The sequence below is a fragment of the Aythya fuligula genome, chromosome 4 (assembly GCF_009819795.1).
Source record: "Aythya fuligula isolate bAytFul2 chromosome 4, bAytFul2.pri, whole genome shotgun sequence".
NCBI lineage: Eukaryota > Metazoa > Chordata > Aves > Anseriformes > Anatidae > Aythya > Aythya fuligula.
In genome coordinates, this window is record NC_045562.1 from 23,283,430 (window position 1) to 23,310,541 (window position 27,112).

Here is a 27,112-nt window from a genome sequence, read left to right on the forward strand (position 1 = left end):
TGTATAAGCTAAGCTAATAGTGACATACCATTGTAAAAATAAGTATCATATAAAAAGACAGCAATAAGCCAGTCTTTACCATGTGAAGTAGCTTGTTTTGTTCTCAGGTGGCGTTCTGTACCCCACTTCAAATAAAAATATCTTCATGAAAGACATGCAAATAGTGCATCAAACAATATAAGGACTATACTTTCTACTGTTTAATTAGAAAGACTACTTTCACATAAGGAAGGAAAGATTTAGTACTTGAAAGGTGTAACAGGCTACTGATGAGGGGGAAGAAGAAAGCCTCTGAATTTGTTAGCTAAGACAAATTTAACTGGTTTCACTTGCAGCATGGCACTGAAGATTTAAATTGGACTGAAGTTCCACAACCTTCTTAGGAAAACTGAATACTCTTTAAGGTGCTTCTTCCCTGATGCTCTCCTCCCCCCAACCCTCCCCCCAAAAGAAAAATCAGTTGTCAAATTATACAATGAATTCTGAACTATTTACACAGAATGGTGGACCATTTACAAGAAATTTTTAGATTTAGATTACTAATTTTAGATTACTAATTGTGGGGCAATTTTTGTCTGTCTTCCACATCCAGCAAGGTCACATTCAACTATGATAAAATTTGAAGTGTATAGTCTGTTGCTGTTTCATTTTTGAGCTCTGAAGAAATAAACCATGAAGCTGAAGTATAAGAAGTATAAAGAAGTATAGTATATTTTATTGACTTTTAAATACACCATTTCAAATATGAATTTACATTGTTATCCATTCCATATATCACATACGGTTGAAAGTTTGCAGTACTGACAGTGCAGTGACGCTTATATGAAAATTATATGAAAACAGAGAAAAGTTCAATGATTTGACTGGAAATATAACACAGTATGTCACAGTATATTGAAAGATATTTATTTCAGAATAATATGTAACATACAAGCAGTGTTTAATTTCATTTAAATTTTAAAAATAACTGTTTAAAATTGCTCTTTCCCAATCTGTAGGTTTTTTTTGTTTGTTTGTTTTTTACTGTTACAGGAGCTGTTTTTAAAAATTAACCCACGACTAGGGAAAACCAAACAAAACTAACAACAAAACAGAAATGATTAGGAAAACTATACATACTTAAGACATCCTGAGGAACTGATAACCAAAACATCAACATCCAGGAATAACCTGCATCGCTGACTCATTTTCTGCCCACTGGAAAAAGCTGCACTGTTTCTCCTTCTCAAAAGGGCAAACAAAAAAGTTCTTTCCATTATTGGGACCAATCTTCAGCACTGTCTTCATAACACATCGCTTGCCATGGTTACAAAAGGGAAAATGCAAGTCTGCCCACTGCAAAAAGACAGTTTTTAGACAGAGTTATAGTATATGACATGGCTGTGAGTTCCGTATTTTAAAATTAGCAATTGAGATAGATCTACAGGAGAGGCCTTAGCAGAAACTCCTGGTACTTATCTCTTCTGTGATCAGTGATTTTAGTTTTTTTTTGTTTGTTTGTTTGTTTTTCTCAACATTAAGTGTAACTGCATGCATTTTTAACTGCTGTTAAATATTGTAACAAACTTTCTAAGTTTACTTGATGTTAATGCAGACTTTTCTTCAAATTAAGGCATGATAGTCATTACTGCCTTGAATTCATCTGTTATCTACATGTTGGCAGGTCTCTTGTGAGACCCCATGTGGAGTACTACATTTAGCTCTGGGGCCCCCAGCACAAGGACATGGCAATATTAGAATGAATCCAGAAGAGGGCCACAAAGATGATCAAGGAGCTGGAGCACCTCTCCTATGAAGACAGGCTGAGCAAGTTGGGGTTGTTCAGCCTGGAAAAGAGATGGCTCAGGGGAGATCTTATAGACCTTCCGGTACCAAAAGGGAGCCTACAGGAAAGCTAGAGAGGGACTCTAGTGATAGGACAAGGGGGAATGGCTCTAAATTAAAAGAGGGTAGGCTTAATTTAGTTCTAAGGAGGAATTTATTTACTATAAGAGTAGTGAGACACTGGACAAAGTTGCCCGGAGAAGCTGTGGATGCCCCATCCCTGGAAGTGTTCAAGGCCAAGTTGGATGGGGCTTTCAGCAACCTGGTCAGGTGGGAGGTGTCCCTGCCCATCGCAGGGTGGTTGGAACTGGATAATCTTTAAGGTCCCTTCCAACCAACACCATTCTATGATTCTAGCAACCAGTCACATACGTTCACAGCAAGGAGCTGTAGCCACCACTTGAAGCTATGACTGTGCAATGGTGGAAGCAGTTGTCCAGACTATAGTATGTGCATCTGTGGAGGTTTTCAAGATTTTGGCTAGACAGAGACATGACTGTTGTCCAGATTTAGAGTTTGCATTAGTCCAACTTCAAGCAAGATGCTGAAATAAATGAGTTTTACAAGTACCAACATTTCTACAATGCATCTGTCTTACATCACAATGAAGCAGATTAAGAACATCTGCACAAGCAGGTACATGCTCAGCTGTAAGAGGAGTAACTGAAATAAAAAGTTTGCAACTATGATTATGCTCTTAATTTCAATTCAGTGTGCAGAACTATTTACAATGATCTCAAGCTTTTAATGGATCATATCTGTTCACAAGTACAGATTATTAGGTTGAGATGGCTGCATGAACAAGTATTTGATTTAAGCAAAAAAGTGAGCAGTCTTACTTATTAGAATACAGGTCCTGAAGTCTTACACTTACTTGAAAATAGTCACACCGAGTTTCCATGGGTAGAGGACAAGTGTAAAACTGCCTGCCCTTGTTTTCTCCATCCTTTCTCACAACTCTGAGGCTGCAGAGGCGGCTGTGTTTACTGCAGCAAGGATGACCCATCTTTATACGATTATCATCTGTTATATTAACTTGAGATTTGCTGTAATGACAGATTACAATATAAATTGTGAATAAAGCAGAATTTTCCTATCCTCTTTACTAAAAAGTTACTGCAATGCTCCAAATCAAATTCTGACAGGAAGTAATCCAGCTGAGGGGGTGGAATACTGTTCTCTGAATGGGATCATGTTTCTTTCTTCATCATAATTGAGATAGAGATTATCTGAATGCAATACGTGAGGCTTTATTTAAAAATAGTAACATGAAAAATATTATACTTCATAAATGTGTCTTTCTAATATATTTATGGAGCAGAAAAGCAGTGATGAAAACACAGGGAAAACAAACAACTAATTAGTTCTTTTCATTCTTGTTAAGCTTCAGCTTAGAAATTGTATGTTTGCTTTTATGTCTGGAAGACTACAGTCCTGTGGACATCAAAGTTTTTGTCTAACACCTCATTAAAACGTGGATCCCCACCCCTGAAAAAAAAAATCCAGTATAAAGTGTTTTGTTTTTTTTTAATGTCTAAGTTGGTGACTGGTAATAATTATTTATCACATGTTATTGTGATTGATGATGTCTAACTTCTTCTTTGCACTCCCTCTCATTCTCATTTATCCCACCTACGTCCTCTCTAGTCCTCTACTGAGTCAGCAAGGAGAACATGTATCCATACACCCTAACTTTGCTAACTAGTGAGATTCTGTTTCAAAACTGGTGCCTCAACAATGCAAGAAATAATTTTTTCATAACCTGTTCAGAAACATGACCAATTATTTTGTAGCATAACATGAATATCTTTCACATTCACCCTACATTATTTACAACCTTAAGTGACATCTACCTTTTACTCCCATTACAGTTGGGTATGTCTGCCCAAGTTTTCCTTGACAATCCTAATGGGTTCCCTAGTGAAGAGAAATGTGAGACTGTGCCTGAGTAGGGCTGCATAGGTAAAAAGTTGGGATGGGTGAAGCATTGAAATAATTATATATATAGGATGGGAAGGAACATTAAAACAAAACAGAGATGGGAGGTTCATCCAGCTACCTTGAACAGAAGCTTGTATCATGGAAAAATGTTGAAAATTTCTAGCTGACAAATTGCTTTAGTTAGAATATATCATTCAGTTACTTTCCTTTTGGTATGAGAATTCACACATTTCAAATGAGATAGCAAATTGTTCAGTGACTCTAACCTAACTTTTAGATAGCTTACACATTTTAGTAGTCATAAACCCATTTCATTTTAGGTTGCAATTAACAAATATCATAAGTATAATTATTTTTGCAAATAATGAAAGCAAAAAGATACTTGTCTTTAGACAGGGGAAACAAGTTAACAATTAAGACAGAAATGATAATCACCTGTCTAATAAGTACTTTAGTAAGGGTCATCAGTTTATATGTGTCATCTTTCACAAGGACTTCAAGACCTCTCCAAGCAAACAGCAACTACAGTGCTAAGGCAAGCAGTGACTGGACAACTCCTTTGGTAGAACTGTACTGGTTTACCTATTAGAGCTAAACTATTTTGTTCCATGGGAATATCTGAACTATGAACTGTGTGCTGGCCAGATGCCAAAACCAGGACTTCTCCAGCAACAGCCTAGGTCTTTCAGTGCTTTTGAAATCATAATAGTTTTAGTTACTCATGAGCAAGTTACCTCTGTCAGAAATCCAAAGACCACAGTTATGAACCTTACAACACAACATTCCATTCATCTTCAGGGATAAAGATAGTTTAAGGGATTATAAAAAGCTTTGGAAAAGTGGGCAGGCCACTAAGGAGGACTTTAAAGAAGTAGCGAGGCTGTGCAGGGACAAAATTAGGAAGGCCAAAGCTCATCTGGAGCTCAATCTGGCTACTGCCGTTAAAGATAACAAAAAACGTTTCTATAAATACATCAACACAAAAAGGAGGACTAAGGAGAATCTCCATCCTTTACTGGATGCGGGGGGAAACTTAGTTACAAGAGATGAGGAAAAGGCGGAGGTGCTCAATGCCTTCTTTGCCTCAGTCTTTAGCGGCAATACCGGATGTTCTCTGGATACCCAGTACCCTGAGCTGGTGGAAGGGGATGGGGAACAGGATGTGGCCCTCATTATCCATGAAGAACTGGTTGGTGACCTGCTACGGCACTTAGATGTGCACAAGTCGATGGGGCCGGATGGGATCCACCCAAGGGTACTGAGGGAACTGGCAGAGGAGCTGGCCAAGCCACTGTCCATCATTTATCAACAGTCCTGGCTATCGGGGGAGGTCCCAATCGACTGGCAGCTAGCAAACGTGACACCCATCTACAAGAAGGGCCGGAGGGCAGACCCGGGAAACTACAGGCCTGTCAGTTTGACCTCAGTGCCAGGAAAGCTCATGGAGCAGATCCTCCTGAGAGTCATCATGCAGCACTTGAAGGGGAAGCAGGCGATCAGGCCCAGTCAGCATGGCTTTATGAAAGGCAGGTCATGCCTGACGAACCTGATCTCCTTCTATGACAGAGTGACGTGCTGGGTGGATGAGGGAAAGGCTGTGGATGTGGTCTACCTTGACTTCAGCAAGGCTTTTGACACTGTTTCCCACAGCATTCTCCTCAAGAAACTGGCTGCTCTTGGCTTGGACTGGCGCACGCTTCGTTGGGTTAGAAACTGGCTGGATAGCCGGGCCCAAAGAGTCGTGGTGAATGGAGCCAAGTCCAGTTGGAGGCCAGTCACTAGTGGCGTCCCCCAGGGCTCGGTGCTGGGGCCGGTCCTCTTTAATATCTTCATCGATGATCTGGACGAGGGCATCGAGTGCACCCTCAGTAAGTTCGCAGATGACACCAAGTTAGGTGCGTGTGTCGATCTGCTTGAGGGTAGGAAAGCTCTGCAGGAGGATCTGGATAGGCTGCACCGATGGGCTGAGGTCAACTGCATGAAGTTTAACAAGGCCAAGTGCCGGGTCCTGCACCTGGGGCGCAATAACCCCAAGCAGAGCTACAGACTGGGAGAGGAATGGTTGGAAAGCTGCCAGGCAGAGAAGGACCTGGGAGTGATGGTTGACAGTCGGCTGAATATGAGCCAGCAGTGCGCTCAGGTGGCCAAGAAGGCCAACGGCATCCTGGCTTGTATTAGGAACAGCGTGACCAGCAGGGCTAGGGAGGTGATCGTCCCCCTGTACTCAGCTCTGGTGAGGCCGCACCTCGAGTACTGTGTTCAGTTTTTGGGCCCCTCGCTACAAGAAGGACATCGAGGTGCTTGAGCGGGTGCAGAGAAGGCGACGAAGCTGGTGAGGGGCCTGGAGAACAAGTCCTACGAGGAGCGGCTGAGGGAGCTGGGCTTGTTCAGCCTGGAGAAGAGGAGGCTCAGGGGTGACCTTATCGCTCTTTTTAGGTACCTCAAGGGAGGCTGTAGCGAGGTGGGGGTTGGCCTGTTCTCCCACGTGCCTGGTGACAGGACGAGGGGGAATGGGCTTAAGTTGAGCCAGGGGAGTTTTAGGTTAGATGTTAGGAAGAACTTCTTCACTGAAAGGGTTGTGAGGCACTGGAACAGGCTGCCCAGGGAAGTGGTGGAGTCACCATCCCTGGAAGTCTTCAAGAGCGTTGAGATGTAGAGCTTAGGGATATGGTTTAGTGGAGGGCTGTTAGCGTTAGGTTGGAGGTTGGACTCGATGACCTTGAGGTCTCTTCCAACCTAGGAAATTCTGTGATTCTGTGATTCTGTGACTTGTTCACATTTTAGAATACCTACCCGCTTGTTACATCGTATTGGTGAACAGAAGGTACATGATGAGTTTTCTGCTTTTTCTTTATGGGTTTGAGAGAGAATGGTTCCTGATAGGAAGGTGAAGCCACAGCAGTTACATTTGTTGAGCTGTGCTTGTCCATGTTTCTTCCTGATGATAGACGTTATTGTGGGTCTGATCACAATTGCTTTCTGGAGCAGCATACTCAGAGCATCCATCAGATATTTGGTTATCATTTTTCAAAACTACTTTGTTACCAAGATCTGTTAAGACAAGAGTTGTAGTTCCAAATGCAGCTCTCCTATTAATCTTTATTTCTGTGCTTGGTTTTCCAAATTCATTACAGGGGTACTTCATGAGCTTTGTGTTAAAGGCTGCAGAATCTCCAGCATTCTGTGTCTTTGGGACTAGAGAAAAACAAGTTATTAGTTATAAGCCATCTGTGTAGAATAATAAATTGTATTTATTTCCTGTACTTATAACTCATATGGAGAATGAAAGAGTAAATTTACTATGCCATATTGAAAGATCTCAAAAACCTGTCATAGATTAGCTGTAGAACCAAATTTCTTTCAATACAAAAGCTCATGTACTTTTGGAGCCACGTACAATATATGCTTCAAGCTAACATTACTATTGTCTGAATAGGATCAGAATGAAGAGTAATCTGTACATGAAGCTATGAGACAATTAACTATACAAAGTGGAATTTAGCACAGACACTGCAATTAAAATATTTAGATTTTTCAAAATAAATCCTTATAATTGCAGTGAGAGATTGCAGGGTATGGTAGCTCTAACATCAATACATCATCCCTTTTTAAGTGTTGTTTTACCATTGACATAAAAGGAATTTGCTTGGTTTTCTACTGCTTTCACAGTTTCTATCCTTTCCAAACACAATGTGGATCCAAACTTCTTGATCCCTCATTATAAGAGGCTTCAGAAGCAAGAAGTTCAGACATATATTTTGCATTTGTTTCCTGACCTGAACAGTAAGTTTCTTCATTGAAACAGAAGCCTGCACCATGGGCAATCATCAAACAAACTAGGGTTAATATATTACTGTAATCTTTCCTCAAAAAGGGTGAAAGAAAAACACGGAGTTCTGTGTGCAATCTTTTTAAGTAGCTGTGAAGCCACAGTATTCAAGAATAGACTACTTTCTTTTCTACCATCTCCAGGGAGCATCTCTGTACATCTTCCCTTCACCCACACAACAAGAGGGAATTAACCAGAAGAAAAATGGGTAGGTAAGGGTATACACAGTGGCACACTCTCTAGTACAAAGGCATTCTCACTCAGAAACAAAGTAATAATTCTTAGAATTACTGTGAATGCTACCTGTGTCCAGACATATTTTATTTGCCACTGCTGCACACAATGAAACAGACTGTTTCAGTGCACTCAGACTGTTTAAGAATGGTGTTTGGCCTTGTACTTAGCAAAGGAGCAAAGAAACTGAGTGGCAATGGTAAATAGTTATCTTTGTCAACAGAATGAATTCTTTTGGCTGTACAGTCACAGCAAACTTACATACCACACAAATTCTATCCTCAAATTGGAGACATTTCTAAAAACAACAGTTAATTTTAGAAACAACATAAAAGCCAAAAAATCAAAGGTAGAAAAATCTCAATGTCTGAAAAGAAAGATAAGAAAAACTATGTTAAAAAGTCTCAAATACCACTCCTACAATGAAAAAAATGTTACTTTAAAAAAAAAAGAGAATTTTTGTAACTGTATTCCACTAAAATCCAACAGATCTTCAAAATTCAGACCTACTTGCAATAATAGCGTATAGTTAAAGAAGTGAAAGAATACAGATCTCCTCTTCAGAGAGAAAATGGGTGGAAAGTCTGTCCATTACCCCTCTTATCCCTTCCTAGTATCTAAATTCCTATACAAAAATCTGGACAGAAGTTGGCTTGTTACTCATTCCCTCTTCATGTCCCTTTCTAGGTCTCATTCACAGCTGTTTCTGCCCACCTACAGGTCTAGAGAGTAGCACTAAAGCTCCAGGGTACAAACAACAAATGCTGTTAACTCCACAATCATCCTTACTCTGTACTCAGAGGAAAAATACTAGCCCCTAAGAAACCAAACATTCCTTTGGAAAGCGTACCAAAATATATAGTCCCCTACTGTTTTTGTTCACATGGAAGAATGATAATTACTTTTCTGCCCCCTGATGATTTCTCTGTCAGACATCTACTGCCAACTTCTAATGATTTTAATAAGAGTTTAAAGCATGGTATTTTGTCTCAGTCCTTGCCCCAGCAATAACAAAGGATTACCCTGGAGACTTGTCTATAGAATCACCACCTGCATACAAAGCTGGAAGGCAAGACGCTTTCAGGGTTGAAGACATGACAGTTTCTGTAATTGTCTGTGTAAGATTTCCCCCAAATCTGACTTTAAGTTAGCTAAAGTTACATAAATACAATTCACATCAAGGCACTTCTACAGTTCTGTAGTTCTAAAATCTGCACCAAACCCACAACCCTCCCTTCTCCCCACTCCCCAGTACAGGGTCCAGACAACCTTTCAATACCTTCAGGCCTTGAAGTCAAACAGGCATCACAAACTTCAGCAGAAGGCTTGTTTATTAGGGTACAGCACATACACGTCCACTCTTCTTCACATTTCTGAGCTATGTGTTCATTAGAACATGACCCCCTGCCATATGCCCAGCCAATTAGGCTATTTCTAGCTGGCAGTTTGCTGTGAAACAGAAGAATGATGTTAGTCCTTTGTGACGTTACCTCTACAAATTACCTTACACCACTATGTGCAGGAAATCATGGGGCTAGAGAACAAGTAGTACAGTGTTATACCTGCCTATCATAGCTTGGACAGCATGTCATGATAAGTGTTTGAATTTTTTCTTTACCTAAAGGGCAAATCTTTCCCAATACTGCAGAAGTAATACAAATAAAAATATTCCATCTGATATGGACAGAAATTTAGTAATGAACTGATACACTCTACAGCACAATGTCCAGCCTCTCTCAAATTCCTTATCATTTTCAAGTAAGGCAGCAAGAATTTGGCAAAAAAGGACAACTGTTTCAGTATACTCCCATTATCCCTTGTACAGAATGCTTACTAACAATATATTACTGAATGAAGAACTGTTCAGAAGCTGAACTACAGACAGCCACACTATCTATCAAACATTTTGGCTCTTGCTTAAATGGTACCCGTTAGGGCACTTTGTTATTGTTAACAGTCAACAAAATTGAAAACCTTGAAGTTAAAAAGTCTTTCTTTTGTGACACCATTTTGTGATTTACTTTTTTAAACACTTAGGAGCCTGTTTAGATTTAAGAATTTTCTTTCTTTTTTGTGCTCTTTTCTTCTCATCAGAGTTCACAAACATCCTTGCTGTAATTGATGAGCCAAAGTTGTACAGCAAATACTTCTATAAGCCTGATCTGTAGTTATTTTCCTGTAAATTACTGCTCCCCTCTGTTGGTACATTTATTTAGAGTCATAGTTCCTCTTTCACAGTCACTGCATGCTACCAAGGACTAATTTTGTCATACTATTCAAATGTTGTTAGCATGTTAAATGTAACATGAACTGATCGGTTCAGTAACATTTATGTGAATTGTGACATTCCTTAGACTTACCATTTATTTTGTAATTATCACTCTCCTTAACAGGCCAGATTTCTACAGTATTTTTTTTCTCAACAGTATTGATATTTTATCTACCACAGATCTTCCACAACAGGAAAGATATGGAGGCTAATAAGAACTGTTGACATACCAGAGATACTGTGCTATCAAGAGTTAGAATAGACATTACAATACCATTCAGCAAAATACTGGGGGGCTAGATAACAAAACAGATGAACTGGAAGTATTAAAAATGGATATTTTTACATAATTAAATCATTTCTACTACTCAGCTATCAAAAATGCATTACCAGACTGAATATATTCAGTATGTCTTTTTTTCAGTATAATTCTCATTTCTCCTTTTTGGGGTTGATGAAATATAGGAAAATAGTGTATTTTAAAAAATTCAAGGTACATTTGAATTTGATGAAGTAGCTTATATGAAGTGCTTTCTTCATTTTCTCAGTTGAGCAAAATCATAAAGCTATTGGACTTGACCCAGGAACAACTGAGTTAAATTCTACTGTTTATGAACTGTAGCAAGTCAGTTTGATCTCAGGGCCTCCTTTTAGCCTTCAAAGGTGAAAAGCTTGGAATGGCAGATAAGCCACCTGAGAGCTAAACGTACTTTTATGTGGTAATAGTTACTGCATAATAGAAAACAGAGCAGTAGAACAGTGATTCTGTTCTCAGTGTATGAGAACAGAATAGAAACAATCTTTCATTTTACAGCTACTATTACCACATCTATAATTGAAGTACACCATTGTTTGTTTGTTTGTTTGTTTGTTTTCAGAACCGCCCTATTTGTTCTAATATGGAGAGAAAAATATATTTTTCCCCTGCATCATTTTCTATTTATCTGACTCAATGGAACATTGCCACCTTCTACCATTCTGCAAAAGATTTCTCATTAAAACTTTCAGAAAAGAAAGCAGATTGGGGTTATCAGCATGTGAAATATTTATCTTCCAAGCTGGAATTTTGAATGTTTGATCTGTACTGAGAGATGATTTTTAAGCTCTAAGCAAAATCCCATAAACCATCTGAATCTTGAAAGAAGACAGCATAGGGGTGGCAGAGAAAGAGAGTTTTATGTGTTCTGTAAATCTTATCTAAATATATGTATACACACACAACACACACACTCTAATGAAGACAAAGTTTTTAAACTGAAGTAGTGCCTCTTATCAGATTGACAGAGTTCAAACTTAAAAGGCAAGATTCTGAGGCCTCAGATGAAAATTTTCAAGAACAACTTAGGTGTGGAAGAGTCTGCAGTCAAGGTGCTTTTGAAACTTTTACCTTTTGCCCCTCTGTGACATCAAATACATTTTGTGCTTTTCTAAAATAAAAGAAAGAAGGCTGCTGCTAGCACAATTTATGTGGCACTGAAAGTCTCTGTGGCACACCTGTAGTAAAGGCTTTCCAAAACTGATACGGAGGAATAAAAGTCCTAAGCGCTACGGTATTTGCTGCACTCTGAATTTACTTTTTTAGTTTTCCTCAGTGTAACTCTACAGCCAGAAAAAAACCTGCATTTATGCACAGTTGTCTAGAAATTCCTGGACTGAAGAGGCCTTCCTATGGAAAGGAAAGGAGACAAAAATTCCTACTTTCCTTAAGCCATTCAACCTTCAACCCTTTTATGTGTAAATATCCAAGCCTATTATAACAGCAACAACAGGGGGCAATCTCTCCAGAAGCAATGAGTAATTCTGAGTACTCTGAGTTGTTTTTATGATTCCCATATTTGATTAGAGCACCAGCTAGTTCATAAGAGAAGGGACTTTTGAAAGAAGTATTCTAAACAAGGCTTTTAACCATTTAAAAATAACAGTGGCCAAAACATTTTTCTTTCATACATACAAGTGAATTTAGATATGAAATGCACATTGGTTCGCATGCATCCATTTTATTTGCTATTCATTGTTACCATAACAGCACTTCAAGTGCATCAACGTTTAAGCATTGTAAAGTTACCTCGTACCTAACATTGACAAGCTGGGGATCAGCCCTTTGACATCGAGAGCAGAAGTAAGTCATCCTGTTGTTCTCTCCTAAACGGCACACAGTGATTTTCCCATTGCACTGACCGCAACTTCGGCACCTGTATACTTTGTAGTGTTTGTAGAGTGGAGATCCAGTTTTGCGGCACTGAAAATGTAACATTTAAAACCCAAGTTACAGTCCCAACATTTATGTCAGCCTTTCTACAGTTCATCTGAAACTAAAAAAAAATAATAAAAAACACCTATGTAAACTGATAGCTCAATGACTAAACAAAGATATTGAAGGCAAGCTCATAACAGTGATTGCCTGTATCTCATCTTCTTTTATGGAAATAATTGCCATTAAATTTGGCATAACAGGATCTGGAATTTTTGACATGTTGGAATAATAGACAGAAAAAAAAAAGTAAAAAAAATACAGTAGCATGACATAGGCAGTTATGTGCTAGGGTTCCCTTGAATTCAGATGGATCAGCTAAATCTGATTCAGCACCAGTTTTTTTCGACCAGGCACCTGCAGGAGTGTTTTTGGAGAGCTCATGAGCTCCAATCAACGTAGCACAGAAAAACAAAAACAAAAGAAACAAAAATATCCCTACCACAGAGCCAACTCAGTCCTCATACTACTACAATCTAGATTTTGGGAAGGCATATTGACCTGAAGAACTATGCAAGTGCAATGCAGAAGTATTCCAGAGATTCTGTAGGAATCAGCTTGAGCCCAGTAAAAACGCTCAGCTTCATCTTGGCGCTAGTCACACTGGTGACCAAAGCTGCTTGTGAAAAGCTGCTTGGCACTATGTCAAGCGCCTCTGGACCTGGCAGAAAGTCATAATAAAGTACAGTACAGTACATGCCCAAAGGGTAGAGTGACCCGAATGAGCTCCCAGAGGGCTGACAAGCAGCCACATTTTAGGAGACAATTCATGTGGAGTCAGCATAGACATACTCCTGCTAAAACTGGCAGAAAAACAAAAAAAACAGAAAAAAACAGCAGCCCAGCAGAGATGCAGCCAGCTCTGCAGAGCCACATGAGTTTCTGTACCACAATTTCAGTTCCTCAAATGCAGCTAAAACACCACCACAGCTGGACTGATAATACCAGCCCACCTTTGGCAGGGATCAGTATCTCTACCTCCGTAAGACAAAGACTCTTGGAGTCTCCCCAAAATACAAGTGTCTGAGCACAGCGTATTTGCTTCTGCTGTGCCCATATTGATCAGCCTCAGTGAACAAGAACCGCTTCTGCTTTTGACTATATAATCCAGTAATTCAATCAGAAGGAATTATGGATGTATGGCATGAATATTCACAAGCAGTTTGCTTTTTTGTAGATTTCTCCTTAACATTTACATTAGTTTCTTATTAGTAGTTTCATTCCATTTGTTATTTGAAAAATAGACATAAGCAACAGCTTATTATAAGAACAAGATTGCAAGATCTTTGTATCTGTAAGGTGTTAACACTACATAAAATAACATGGTATGATTACTACAACAATTACAGTATAAGAACATTATACAAACAATGATCAAGCACTACTACTCTTATTACCATATTTTCATTATTATCTCTTTTGGAAAGATAAAGAGCAATCAGAAATTATAGGGCTTATACAGGAAGAAATAAAATCCTGTTGAAGTTATGGCAGTAGGGAAAACCTTGATTTTATTTTCATTATGCTTTTACGTTTAAGAGGCTTTGGGGGATTATCTCATCCTTTAAAAGCACTTGACTGGTAAATAGTTGGTAGATACAGGTTATGAAAGTGTAAGATAGGTAACCTGAGCTACAAAAAGTTCAAATTGTTTGTTTATTGTCAGTCTAAAATCCTGTGACACATTCAAGTCTTTTAGTATTATAAGTAGATGCCAACCTGTTTGCTTATCTCTTTACCAGTCAAGAACGGAAAATGAAAAGATTTCCCTAGGCAACAGACTAAACACTACTCTTCAGTGTGTTGGGGGAAAGCAGAGATTTAGGTAGACTATTAAACAAAGTACATTTTTAACCTCTATAATTGAAAGACTGTATTAAATGTTAAGATGTTAAGTGCTTTCCTCTTAGCCTACCAAAAAACAAGTTTCTGTCAAAACTAGCTCCTTGCTCTTCATGAAAAATATGAGAAACAATCATTGCACAGTTGCTGTTCATTTCTCTGCATGCAGTTTAAAAAAAAAAAAAAAAAAAAACATGCAAGAATTAGGTCCACTTCTCTCATTCTCTTTTGGAAAGATAAAGAGCAATCAGAAATTATAGGGCTTATACAGGAAGAAATAAAATCCTGTTGAAGAGTTATGGCAGTAGGGAAAACCTTGAGTTTATTTCACTTCAGCAGCCAAAATGGTTGCTTCAGTTAGAGGAAAAAAAGTTAGAATTCACAACCTATTTACTCAAATAGATATACTTTCAAGTTTCATAAAAGAAGCTGCACGAACTGAATTATCTTCATACTTTCCTGGGGTGACCTCTAGCTCCCAGTTTGAAGAGCGACCTTATCTTACCTTATAAGCACATGCTTAACCTACATCAGTTCTGACACGCTCCGAGTAACATTACAGCCCATGTAAAGCAAAACTGTGCTGAACTGGCCCTCTGGCAACGCTTATGTCTTCTTGCTGCAACTGGGCCAACATTCTGCATATTTTTACAATCTAGAGACTCCACCTTTCATCATTTGACAATCTGCAATTAATAAAGAACACTTAAAGCAAGACTCCTATTCACTGAAACACTTGTCTTGTTGCATCTTTTTACAGTTTCCACTAGATGATCAAATACAGTTGACATATGCTGGAGTCAAGTTTTGGAGGTTTCTCAGGAATGTGTGTCCATACCTTATAAAAAAGCAGAGTAAAGTCACGTGTCATTTTCACCAAATGATGTATCTGCTCATCTGTCAGTTGGCAAACCTGTAAATAAGGCATGATTTTCACAATATTGTTAAGCAACAACAGTAGAAAGATGTATAACAACAGGCATTCCAAATACCTTCAGTTGATGTGGAATTGCATTGCATCCTGTTATGATGAGTTATTTGACTTCACATTATATATATATATATAATTTATATAATTTGCTTATATATATTTAAGAAAAATCAGTAAAATATTAGTCATGTTCTACACTACATAAACTCATTCTGTGAATAGCAAACAATGTACTTTGCCTCAACCATGCAAAACATTGACTAAAAATTCAGTGGTTGACCTAATAGTTCCTGATCACAGGAATCATATGGAGTTAAACACTCTTAATTACCTTTTAATTTCCCTGTGGATTTTATAAAATCTACCTATCATTAGAAACTCTTCCTTGTGAGAGATCTTCAGGAAGAATGCTGGAGACAGAGGCATCACAGTTAGAGATGTATCAACCATATTTCTGCTATGAACTCCAATTTTAAGTCATATTTTAATTTCCTGTGCCATCTCAAATTGCAGATACACACTAATGCACTTTGATTAGTATCTCGGGATGAATTAAGCACTGAAACAATTTGTCCAGAGGGGCTTTGAAATGTCACCTGATGCATTTTTATTTTTATTTTTAAACTTCTGGATAAGACCCTAAGCAATCTGATTTACCTCTAAAGTTGGTCATGCTTTAAGAAGGACACTGGACTAGATAACCTTCCAGATGTTATTAAAAATGGGTTGGAAACAAGATATGCCAGAGAAACTTAATTAACAGATGCCTCCATAGTTTCAGTAGAACTTGCATTCATATTCCAAAGAAACCAAGCATCAATAAGGTTAAGGAGGACAGTTCCATGGTTCATTACTTGTTTTAATTAATACATTCAACAACAAAAGTGAGATCCCCATCCTGTTCTTCTTACTTTGACTATTGGATACACAAGTAAGCTGCAGCTCCTATTGACATAAAATTTTAATTCAGATGAATAAAATGTAGAATCTATGCAATTTTTGAGTAACATCCCACAGAGAAATCAAGATCCAAGACTCATTTTTATAGGAATACTTAAATATCAGGACTTATAAACAGCTGAGAATGCACCTGAGCGTCCTCAGACCTAGATGAATATCCACTCACTTCAAATGGACAGTCATCATATCCATGGATGTCATCATACAGCTCTAGGAAAGAATAAAATCCAGACTGATCCTATGAAGAACTTCCAGAAATATTACATATAACTAAATCTCTCGCTATTTTCACCTGCTTTGCTTTACATTCTATATAATCTCAGTCTGTTTTGCTAACATCAGACTTGTTTTCAACATGCATGTTTGAGGATTTTTACCAAAAAAGTATGGTAAACAATGGCAGAAAAGCACACTATGCCAGCTAGCAGAAAAGTAAGTGGAGGAGACAAACAACTGTACTACATACTATTTGGGTAGTAACTAAGTAAACCTGAGCATTCTTCACTTTATTTATGGGCTATCAATTGAAAGGCAGCACAACATGATGCCAGACAAGGTCAGGATTTGAAAGGTAAATGAACTCCCTAGAAAAGAAGTTTCAAGCTGTAAGACTGAAGGCATGGCCTCAACCAGTATGTCCAACTTAGGAGACAGGAGCAACTTGCAACAGGTTCCAAGGAAAGCCATGACAAATTATAATGATTAAACTGGAATTTCAGTGCCTTGAAATAACTTAAGAAATGATAGGTGAGAAAACAAAGGAAGATAAGAAGATGACAAAACAGTATATAAATGTGTATTTACATTTCTAATATTTGGGTGTCATTAAGAACAATCTTGGTACAGTCCACCTACTTTAACAGCTGGATGAAGACCACTGTCAAATAGTGCTTCATTTTTTATGATATTTCCCACTCCAGGTAATACTGTTTGATCCAGTAACACATCACACAACCTGCGGGTTTTCTGCTGCTTAATCTCACTTTCTGCTCTTAAGAAGCTAAACTTTGGAGAGCAGACATCCAAGCTTTCCATCATTCTCACTTTCTGCTCACTCTCTGCTGCATTTCTGGAAGAGAAAAATAAACTTTCATATATATATATATATATATATATTTATTTATTTATTTATTTCAGTTGTATGTTAATATATCCGCACAGTTTTTAAAACAACATATGAAAGTATAATAGAATAGTATACACAGGTAACACAAAATGTGAAAATACCAGTCACAGGAAGAGGCACAGAAATGGTATTAACCCCTCCCTCACAAAGCAGCTTAATGATACATGCACAGAACTTGCAAGCTATATACAAAAAATCATTCCTATTTTCTTCATATTAGCTCAGAAACTAGTTGTAAGGTCCTTGCTTTAAAACTACTTCCAACATTGGAATCATGTGTTTGGACATCAACTATAATAAACTGTATAGTTACATGGGTTTGGTAGTTTCAACACGACAATTAAAGTGATAGGGTTCCGCATTCAGATAAGAGGACTGAATTAAATCCAAGTTTAATTCCCAGTCTCAACACTACCTAATAAGGCCACAGTATTGAACTACTTTAACTGTATGTAAACTCTAATACAAAACCAACAAATTTAGATTTCCATAAAAATAAACATGTTGTGTTTAGGAAGTTTAAATTTATTTCTGTGTATCTATTCATCCAAACACTTAACATTGTGTGATTTTTCTACTACATTCTTAAAAAAATGTTATACATTTAAACCAAGCCGTGCAGGTTTTTTGTTTGTTTGTTTGTTTTAAATTAGTTAGCTTTCACTTTACCTATATTCTGTTGTCACCCCAAAAAAACAAATAGTATCTTCAGTAAGCTGAATCTCCAAAACTGGTAATGCACCATTTCTGTCTTTGCTTCCATCGGGATTAATGCGCATGAAACCATTTATACCAAAGTGAATCCTTGGAAAGAAAGAGAGTTCTTATGTGTATTTAATCTTAAAAATGTTTCCAAGCATTAAACTAGTCTATTTATTTATTTAATCTATGAACTATTCTGACCTAACAAAGTCAGTAAGCACGTACATAAATTCTGGTAGAGTAAAATAGCAACAAATTACTTGTTTGCATAGTGTTAGTCTCCAGAGAAGAACTGTCCCATCCCTAAATTAGAAACACTCCAAAACATAGCAGTTTTCAAGTGGTCTTCAAAATTCATTATGCAAAACTCAAAAGTGATTGTTAACACACTTTTCTGGTGTATTGCACTTAGCATTTTATTCCACCCAACATGCTAGCTTTACACAGGTTCTTAAGTCCTCAGGGAGACTGAAAGAAATGAGACTGCTTCAGACAATATACTGCTAAATCAGGCAGAAGTCATCCGGTGTGAAAGCAAAGATTTCAGTCCTTTCTCTGCCAACACTACATTATATCACAGCTACTTCCAATAATGCCATAAACAATGTAATTAACATCTGCCATATGCTGTTTTCTGATTTTTTTATTTTTATTTTTTTAACCTACAACCAAGGCAATGACATCAGGTCAATTAAAAATTAATAAAAGAAAAACTGAAACACACACATATGGCAAAGGAGTGGAACAGACACTTTCAAGGATTTCTTTTACAGATCACTAATGTTTTAAGAAGTCTTACATTTTATAATATATTCTACTGGGAACTAGTATACTTGAGCAAAGGACAAGTTTGACTGTAGTCCCATAAATTTTGTTTATTACAAATTTGCCTGGTACATTCACATCCTGTCTCTACTTCTTAGATTAAATACTGTATATCATAAAAGGTGCAATATTTTGTAGCTGCAAAAAAGATTTAACAGATGAATCTACTCGTATGACAAAACAAGCTGAACGTCAAAGCATATGTCCTTTTAATGTCTCCATGTCACACATCAGGAAGGATGGGCATTTTAAGTACTTGCCGTCAGGTTAAGGAAATATTTCAGTAAGCATAGACTAAAGCCAATTCTTTATGTAACATCCTCATAGTATTTATTCATTAATTTCCTTTAGTTTTCAAAAACCTGTGTCTAGAGCTCTCTTCTTGGAAATCAGTTCCGTTAATAAAAATATTTCAGCTGGTTTTGTTTGTTAGCCACTTCCTGTTCTAAAGTGCCATGAACAGTACTACACAAGATTAACTAGTCAAAAAAAGATTAAACCAAACTCTTGCATCCTGCTACCAAATGGGAATGCACTAACATTTACAGAAAGTTCCTTTTAAAAAACAGCATTCACTTTAGTAGCTGGTGGTTCTATTAACCAAATTTTGTTTAAAAAAAATGTTAAGAAGTCAGTACTGTTAGCTACTATAGTGACCTGCCAGTTCACTAATAGAAAAAATAATTTATGATCATTGCTACACATTTACATTAAGAAATTTACAAGATTTTACTCTGTTTCATTATCTTTGATATGTTGAAATCGGGCAAAACAATGACTAATAGGAAAAAAACATTAATTAAACTTAGGATCTATTATTAAATGACAGCTAATAGCAAAAAAAAAAAATATGATTTTTTGTTGTTTTAAAGTAAAAGGGTAAGTTTTTTAGAATTAGTGTTACACAATATCATAAGGCTTAAACTATTTTTCCCCTAAAAAGAGTTAAATAGCAACAGAGTCAATATATTACAAGGAAATGTAAGAAGAACACTGACAATTCACATTATCACATTCTATGTGCCAACATGTAATTCCCAGTCAAGATGGTGGATGTCTTTTCTTTAAGGCATTTGTGGTCAATAATTATGATCTCTTTCCTAAGAACATTTTCATCTGTTTTCAGTTATACAAAAATATAGATACATTATTAATTTTCAGAAGCTTTTCCAAATCATTTCTGACTCCAAATAAATGTTAATAGCACACTACAGAAACTAAGCCCAGTACAAACTTTCTCACATAACTTTCATTTCCTTAGCAAACCCTGCAATCCATGCAGGCCTCTCCAGCACAACTCACTAGTATCACAGATATTTTTTTTCATCTTTGATTTTTTTTTTTTAAGTGACTTGCAAGACAAAGTTGAAAAATAAAATCTATTTTTTCCTAAAAACTTGACATGACTTTCTTCAGAGACTTTGATTACCTTGTTTAAACAGGAATCAAAAAGTAGAAATACTAATTTCTCCTCATTATTATTTGTACTCCTAAATAGTTGCCCACTGTGGATTGCAAGCATCCTGGACTTCCCTCATTGGCTATTTGCTACCCATTAACGTGGCAATAACTCAGAAGCAGCCTCATCTGCAAGTCAGGCAAGCAGTAGTCAAACTGTATTAAACAATTCCATGACCAAGTTACCTTCTTCCACCAGGCAGCCATTCCCCACTTGAGAAAACCCACAATATGAGTTAATTACCTTTCATGGCCCCATCTTTCACAAGATATGCTACATAGGTTTGTCTGACAAACATTTCAGCATCACTACCACATTTTCACAGGAAATCTCAGCAGATGAGAAAAACTGGTTTTATTATGTTGAGAAACGGTACAGACACAGAATCTGTGTAGTGGTAACCCCCATGACAATAGTGTCCTATATTTGAGTTTACTTTAATAAAGAATATATCCTCTGAAGACCTATTCCTTACTTCCTCTCCAAGAGCAATCCTGACAATCTTAGATAGAGTTTCTGAAGCCTTCCTCTTACTCCCCTCAACAACTTGGTTTCAGATGCACAACATACACTTTTAAAAGATCAGAACAAACATCTTAACTACCAGATAACAGGTAACTTCTGTCTCCCATGTAGAAGACACCTTTCCTGTACATAACTTTCACAACATTTCCTATCAAATAATCAATGCAACTAAAAAGATTTCTTAATGCAATTCTAGAGTTAATTTAAATGATGAATTGGTGAAACTTAAATTTATTATCAAAAGAGAATTGAAGAATATGCCCCTCCTCATGGAAGGGGGGCTGGAATTAGATGATGTTTAAGGTCCCTTCCAACCCAAACCATTTTATGATTCTGTTTTTTCACAAAGTATGGTATATTACTGCACTGACAAGGAAGCTTAGTAATTATTTAATAGCTTTGAGGGCTAAAAGATCATATTTTCCATACTAGAACTTAGCCACATATTCTTTTTCTTTGAAGGTAACTTATGCAAAATGCTTGCTTACATTTCTTAGAGTAATAGCCTTTCCCCCCCCCCCCCCCTTATACTGTAATTCAGTTTGTACAATAAAAAAAAACATTATTTTTGGTAATTCACTCCTTTGCTTATGCAATTAATTTGTAATACATACAATACAGTCATAAGCACTGTATCTTTTTTTTAACAGAAAGTTTGAGGCATTTTAGATATTTTATTAAACATCTTTTCTAAATTATATGATTGGAAATTGACCAGGAAAAGACCACTGGTACATATCTCTCAAACAAGAATATTGGGGATGTTTTGTTTCTCTGCATTAAGATTCAGCTAGGTGATGCCCAGGTCAATTCCCAGGAGATATCCCAACCTTTTGCACTGAACTTTCAGGCATCTTTGGTAAATCCCTATATTTCCCCTCTTATTACATTCTAATTCCCATGTCCCCCCAACACTGTTTTAATTAAAAACTAGAAAATATAAACATCTTAAAATTGCAGTAAGAATTCATGTATACAACAACAGCAGTTTCTTAAATCATCAGGACCTACACGTAATATCCTTAAGAATTAACTTTAAGTGAAGAGTCTTTTGATATACAGCAGTAACTACTATGCCAACAGTTTTATTAAGAGATTCAAGACTCCTATATAAGCAGCTATAGAGTTTGGGATACTTTCATGGTTTGTAGACTTCTCTTTTGTTCCTGGAGACTTTTCACAGGATCACATATCATATTTGGGGCTTCTGGCTTTGTTTTATGGTGTACAACTTTTATCACTTTTTTTCTTTCATTGCACTTTCTTAGCATTAGTTGTTAAAGGTTTTAGTATTAATTACTATTAAAGCCATGTGTTTACTTCACTTACATACATACAAGTTCCTAAGATGCATTCCTCTAACACTAAAAGAAATAGGCATACAGCACTACACCTGATAAACAGCAGCCCCCTGCCACCAAAGATCTGTCTACGCGTCATCCCTGATAACTTCTAATGTCACTGCTTTTATCCAGTGTGCAGCCATTGTAAACTGTTGTACCACCAGCCAAGCATTTTCAGTTCTATCTCTCCCCTGTAACAGCAGTGCCACTGGCAAAACATTGCAGAATTCTAAGGTGATTTAAGGTTGAAACTATTTATCAGTTTTAAATGAAGAAAAATCATGACTTGGCACTTTTTTTCAAGATCAGTCACTAGCTGACAATGACTACACTGAATGAAGAAAAGACCGTTTTCTTATTTAAAGATTTAGAAAAAATAGAATTATGTTTCCTGACTGAAAGAAACAAAGCATTTCAAGGAACAACTGTCCTTTTCAGGTACCTCCACACGGAATCTTAGACTAAGAATAAAGCAGTAAATTATCTGAAACAATTTAAGTGACTATCTAGTGTTTCAAGCTCTTAAACAGAGGCTGCAGAGAAGTTTCTCCATAAGACTAACTTCCAAATATATGGAACTGACAATAGCACGATCAACAACAAAAAACCTGAAAACACACAGTTCAAACACGTAGAAAACATTTTTCTTTCCTCTTACCTCAAAGCTTTCTGATCAAAATACATAAAAAGTTCCTTTCCCAATGTTTCCACACCCCTGTAAACATGTCCAGTAAGGAAATTATAAACAGAGGTTCTCTCCCCACTCGTGGCAGTCTGAAAATGAATACATATGCATAAAGATTAAAACAGAATTTATAATACTTTGATACCGGCATCAGTATGCATTCAACAAGTAGATGTATGAACTAATTTTCCAATTTAGACATCAACCTTTTTTTTTTTTTTTTTTTTTTTTTAAATCAACGTATCTTATCCTTATATTTCTGGAGAACAAGTCCTATGAGGAGCGGCTGAGGGAGCTGGGCTTGTTCAGCCTGGAGAAAAGGAGGCTCAGGGGTGACCTTATTGCTCTTTACAGATACCTTAAAGGAGGCTGTAGCGAGGTGGGGGTTGGTCTATTCTCCCACGTGCCTGGTGACAGGACGAGGGGGAATGGGCTTAAGTTGCGCCAGGGAAGTTTTAGGCTGGATGTTAGGAAGAACTTCTTTACCGAAAGGGTTGTGAGGCACTGGAACAGGCTGCCCAGGGAAGTGGTGGAGTCACCATCCCTGGAGGTCTTCAAAAGACGTTTAGATGTAGAGCTTAGGGATATGGTTTAGTGGGGACTGTTAACGTTAGGTCAGAGGTTGGACTCGATGATCTTGAGGTCTCTTCCAACCTAGAAATTCTGTGATTCTGTGATCCCTTTTCCTTCAAGTCATGAATTCAAAAACAGTTCCCAGCTGATATAAACTAATGGCTATAGTTTGAACATTAAACAGTTGTCGGAGTGTCAACTTTCTGCCATTTGCAAGGCTCCACCCTTCTCCAAATACCTCTTGCCAGAATTTCTAGCCATGCTAATTATATGCTTTCAGCATTTCACATTGCATATTACAGAATAACCTTCACAGAGATGCTTCTCTCTTCCTAACAGCTGAAGGTCTAATCTCAGATGATGTTGAACAGCAAGCAGGACACTACTAGAAGAGATGATAATAATTGTGTAATTGAAGCAATGATCTTTTCTTGCATAGCACATGAAGCTTCATTACAATTATAATAAGAGACCTCTACAGGTTATCTGGTCCAAATCACCTGCCCAAAGCAGGACTAACTTAGATCAGGCAGTCCTGGGCCTCATTCAGTCAACTTCTGAGCATCTCTGGGGGTGGTGTTTCTCCTCTCTCTGGGCTCTTGTTCCAGGGCTTGGCTACTGTTATGGTGGAAAAGTTTTCCTAACATCTAATCAGGATTTCTCCTGTTGTAGCCTGTATCGGTTGCCTCTCATCCTACCATCCACTTCTGACAATGGCCTAGCTGTCTCCACACCTTCCTTTATAAACAGCCAAAGAGAGCAATAAAGACCCAGTTCCATCAGCCTCTCTTAACGCATCACATTTCAGCCTGCTAGGCCTATCTCTAGTACATTACCATTTTTTTTCGTACTGGGAGTTGACAACTGGACACAGTAATCCAGATGCAACTTCAGAGGTGCTGAGCAGAGGTACAGAATCACCATCCTCAGCTGTCTGGCTACACTGTTAACACAGCCCAGCAGGTAGCTGGCCCTCTTCCCCAGAAGGGCACAGTAGTAACCTCACTGAGCCACTTTCCACCTGAGCAGCACTCATGCCCCTGCTATTGCATGGCATCATTCTGTTCCAGGTAGAGGAATTTGCAAGTCCTGCAAATGCTGAACTTCACAAGTTTCTGCCAGCCCATTTTTCTCAATGTGTCCCTCTGAATAGCAGTTCGAGGACTCTGAAAGGTCCTTTTCAGACACTGATGAAACTTGCAAACAATATACCCGTGGTCATTGAAGCCCTAACTGCAAGGGACCAAATGCAAGTACCAAAGCTTCATTAACAATGCTTAATTGCAGCATAAACATATGTGAAAGCAACTCCAGCAAATCAGCAATGCTTGAGCTGATTAGTGAAATTTGAAAGCTACTTTCAAAATAATTCCCCACTTTCTTATTACCCTGAAATTATGTACATTCAGAGGGTTTTGCCGTTATTAATCTATCAAGTAGAAATATATATATATTGCATTACACCAACATCATTTACTTCACCTATTATCAAAATAAGAAAGCAAAAATTTCCTTCTTGCATAAACTGATCATTCCTTCCAATAAAAGTATTAAAGGAAGTCCATATGCAACAAAGTGTTTTGGATTTAAGGCACTCAGGTTTGTTTAAATCTGTGTGGATGCTCTTAAATACTACAGTCCTCAGCAATGGCGTAAGCTTAGGCTATGGTTAACAGCTGCTTTTGAGATTTGAAATGCACAAGAGCTTTATGATGGTCATTTGCTGATGAATAAAGTCAACCCTGAGCTGACTTCTGCTGTACTAAGTTATGCAAAATGAAGGGCATTAAATTTTCCTATGAAATTGTAAGAGTAACTCCCTAATTTTAAAAAGCTTAGTCCTGAGGGATACAAAGCCATCAGGCCCAATCTGTTGATGGCATATCTTAAACAGATGTATCTTGAGCCACATTTTTCTTATGTTCATTTAAGTATTGTTTTATTCAGCCTTAATCCTTAATAAATTTTCTTACATCACAAAGGGTGTTGGAGGGGCAGTCCCCAACTTTTTGTCTGAAGATATCTAGTACACTTACTTAGGACTTGAGTGATACAATTTCATTCAGCTGAGAAAATAAATAAATAAAAACCCAAACACCTCGTCGCCTCCATAATCAATACCAGACCCAGGATTGTCACAGCCCATTAGCTAGACCTGCTCATTTATATGAGCTTGCTACCAGAAGGTCTCACAAAGCCCCAGCAGAGTTTTATACTGTTGCATTAGTTTATGCTGCCAGCTAGAAAGATAAAAACTAGTTGAGAAATTACACAGCCTGTACTGAGAGCAGATGCCACAGCCTTTGTTTATTTGAATAGCTGGTCTAATTAAAACGATGCTAAAAAAAAAAAAAAAAAAAAAAAAAAAAAGGTTATTGACATGCAACTAAGTCCCTTAACACCACACACGCAGCCGTACAACTTCTGCACACCCCGCCCCTAAGCTTGATCGCGGCCCCCCAGAGGCCTCCCAAACCCAAACTCAGCCCCAGCCCTCACCGCGCTGCCGGCCCCGGCTGGCGCAGCGCCGCCCCGCGCCCCGCGCACGGCCTGGCCGCGGCGCACGCGGGCCCGCAGCCATTCTGCGAACAGGGCGAGGCACGGGCCCTCCACCATGGCCGCGAGCGCTCTGCTGCCGCCGCCGCTTCCCTTCAAATCTCCCGCTCGGCTCGGGGGCGGTGCTGCCGGGCTGGGCCGGGCCGTTAGCACCCGGCGAGAGTAAAAGAGGCAGTCCCTGTCATCGCGACCCCGTGCGGCAGCAAAACGCCCTAAGAAGGTTAAACGAAAGGCTTTGTGTCGTGAGAGCCTTCAGAGAAAACACGGTATCTCTTATTAGTTTTGCTCTTAAGCGTGAACTTGTAGTGGCTTTGAACACCCAGTTAGCTGCCACAGGCTTCCTTTTATTCTCTACAGCTGCCCTACAAGTACATCTCATCGTAAGACTCGGTGCACAATTGGAAGTTAATTTCGGCCCTAAAAGAGTCAATATTTAATAGGATTTGCAGCCAGCCCGTGTCTATTTACACATAGAAAATGTTATTTTCTCTGCTGCGTTGGTAAGAAACCCTAAGTCAGCATGGATGTAATAAACTCCACAAGCTTTGGGAAATTCTGAGGGGACTTGTGCCAGAAGGTAGGCGGTTAGGTGCCACCCCTAACATCCACCTCGTGAGGCACACTCACATTTGTCTTTCAGTGCCTATGATTTCTTATATAAACAGTCCACATCCAATCTGTTATCAAGGCACTGGCTTTGAATAAAATGTGTCTAATTCCTAAGAGGATAAGGGTTTTTTGTTTGTTTTTCTTCTCCCCTGGAAGGATTTGACTAAATGAAGTTAAAGTTACTATGTTCACTGAAATAAAAGTATGATTTCAGATGTGCTAGTAAAATTAGAAAATGCTACTATATGTAATCCCATTCCATGCCCTTGAGTCCTGCCTTACTGTTCTTCCAAGGCAGCTAGAAATCACTGAGTAACTCTGGTTTCTGTAGTCACATTTAAGCACCTTAAAAATATACCAACGGTCCCTGTTATCAAATATAATGTGTTTTGTGATAAGGGAGTTTAACTGGATATTTTTCAGTGAATGGCTGGTGCAACATATTACAGTAGGTTGGGTTTTCAATTCCACATCTAATTTTTCAGGTGCATCTGCAGTTCTGACACTCAGCATTTAATAAGGTTCTCTGCCCCTTTTTTCACTCACATACACAAGAGAATTTTAATTGGAGATTCTACAGTAACTCAACTATTGCATGCACTTTTATTCACAAAAAGTTGAACTCAAG

The 27,112-nt window shown here is 38.0% G+C and overlaps 1 protein-coding gene across 1 annotated transcript; it reads right to left on the reverse strand.

The window, feature by feature from the left end:
* Positions 1 to 1,152: 1,152 nt before the first annotated feature.
* On the reverse strand, positions 1,153 to 25,935 carry NEIL3 (nei like DNA glycosylase 3). The gene is given in 11 exon segments (XM_032187064.1): positions 1,153 to 1,335; positions 2,699 to 2,870; positions 6,559 to 6,700; positions 6,703 to 6,960; positions 9,108 to 9,277; positions 12,170 to 12,336; positions 15,029 to 15,103; positions 16,937 to 17,150; positions 17,877 to 18,011; positions 22,720 to 22,835; positions 25,819 to 25,935. Coding segments are annotated over 11 exon segments (1,749 nt in total).
* Positions 25,936 to 27,112: the final 1,177 nt, after the last annotated feature.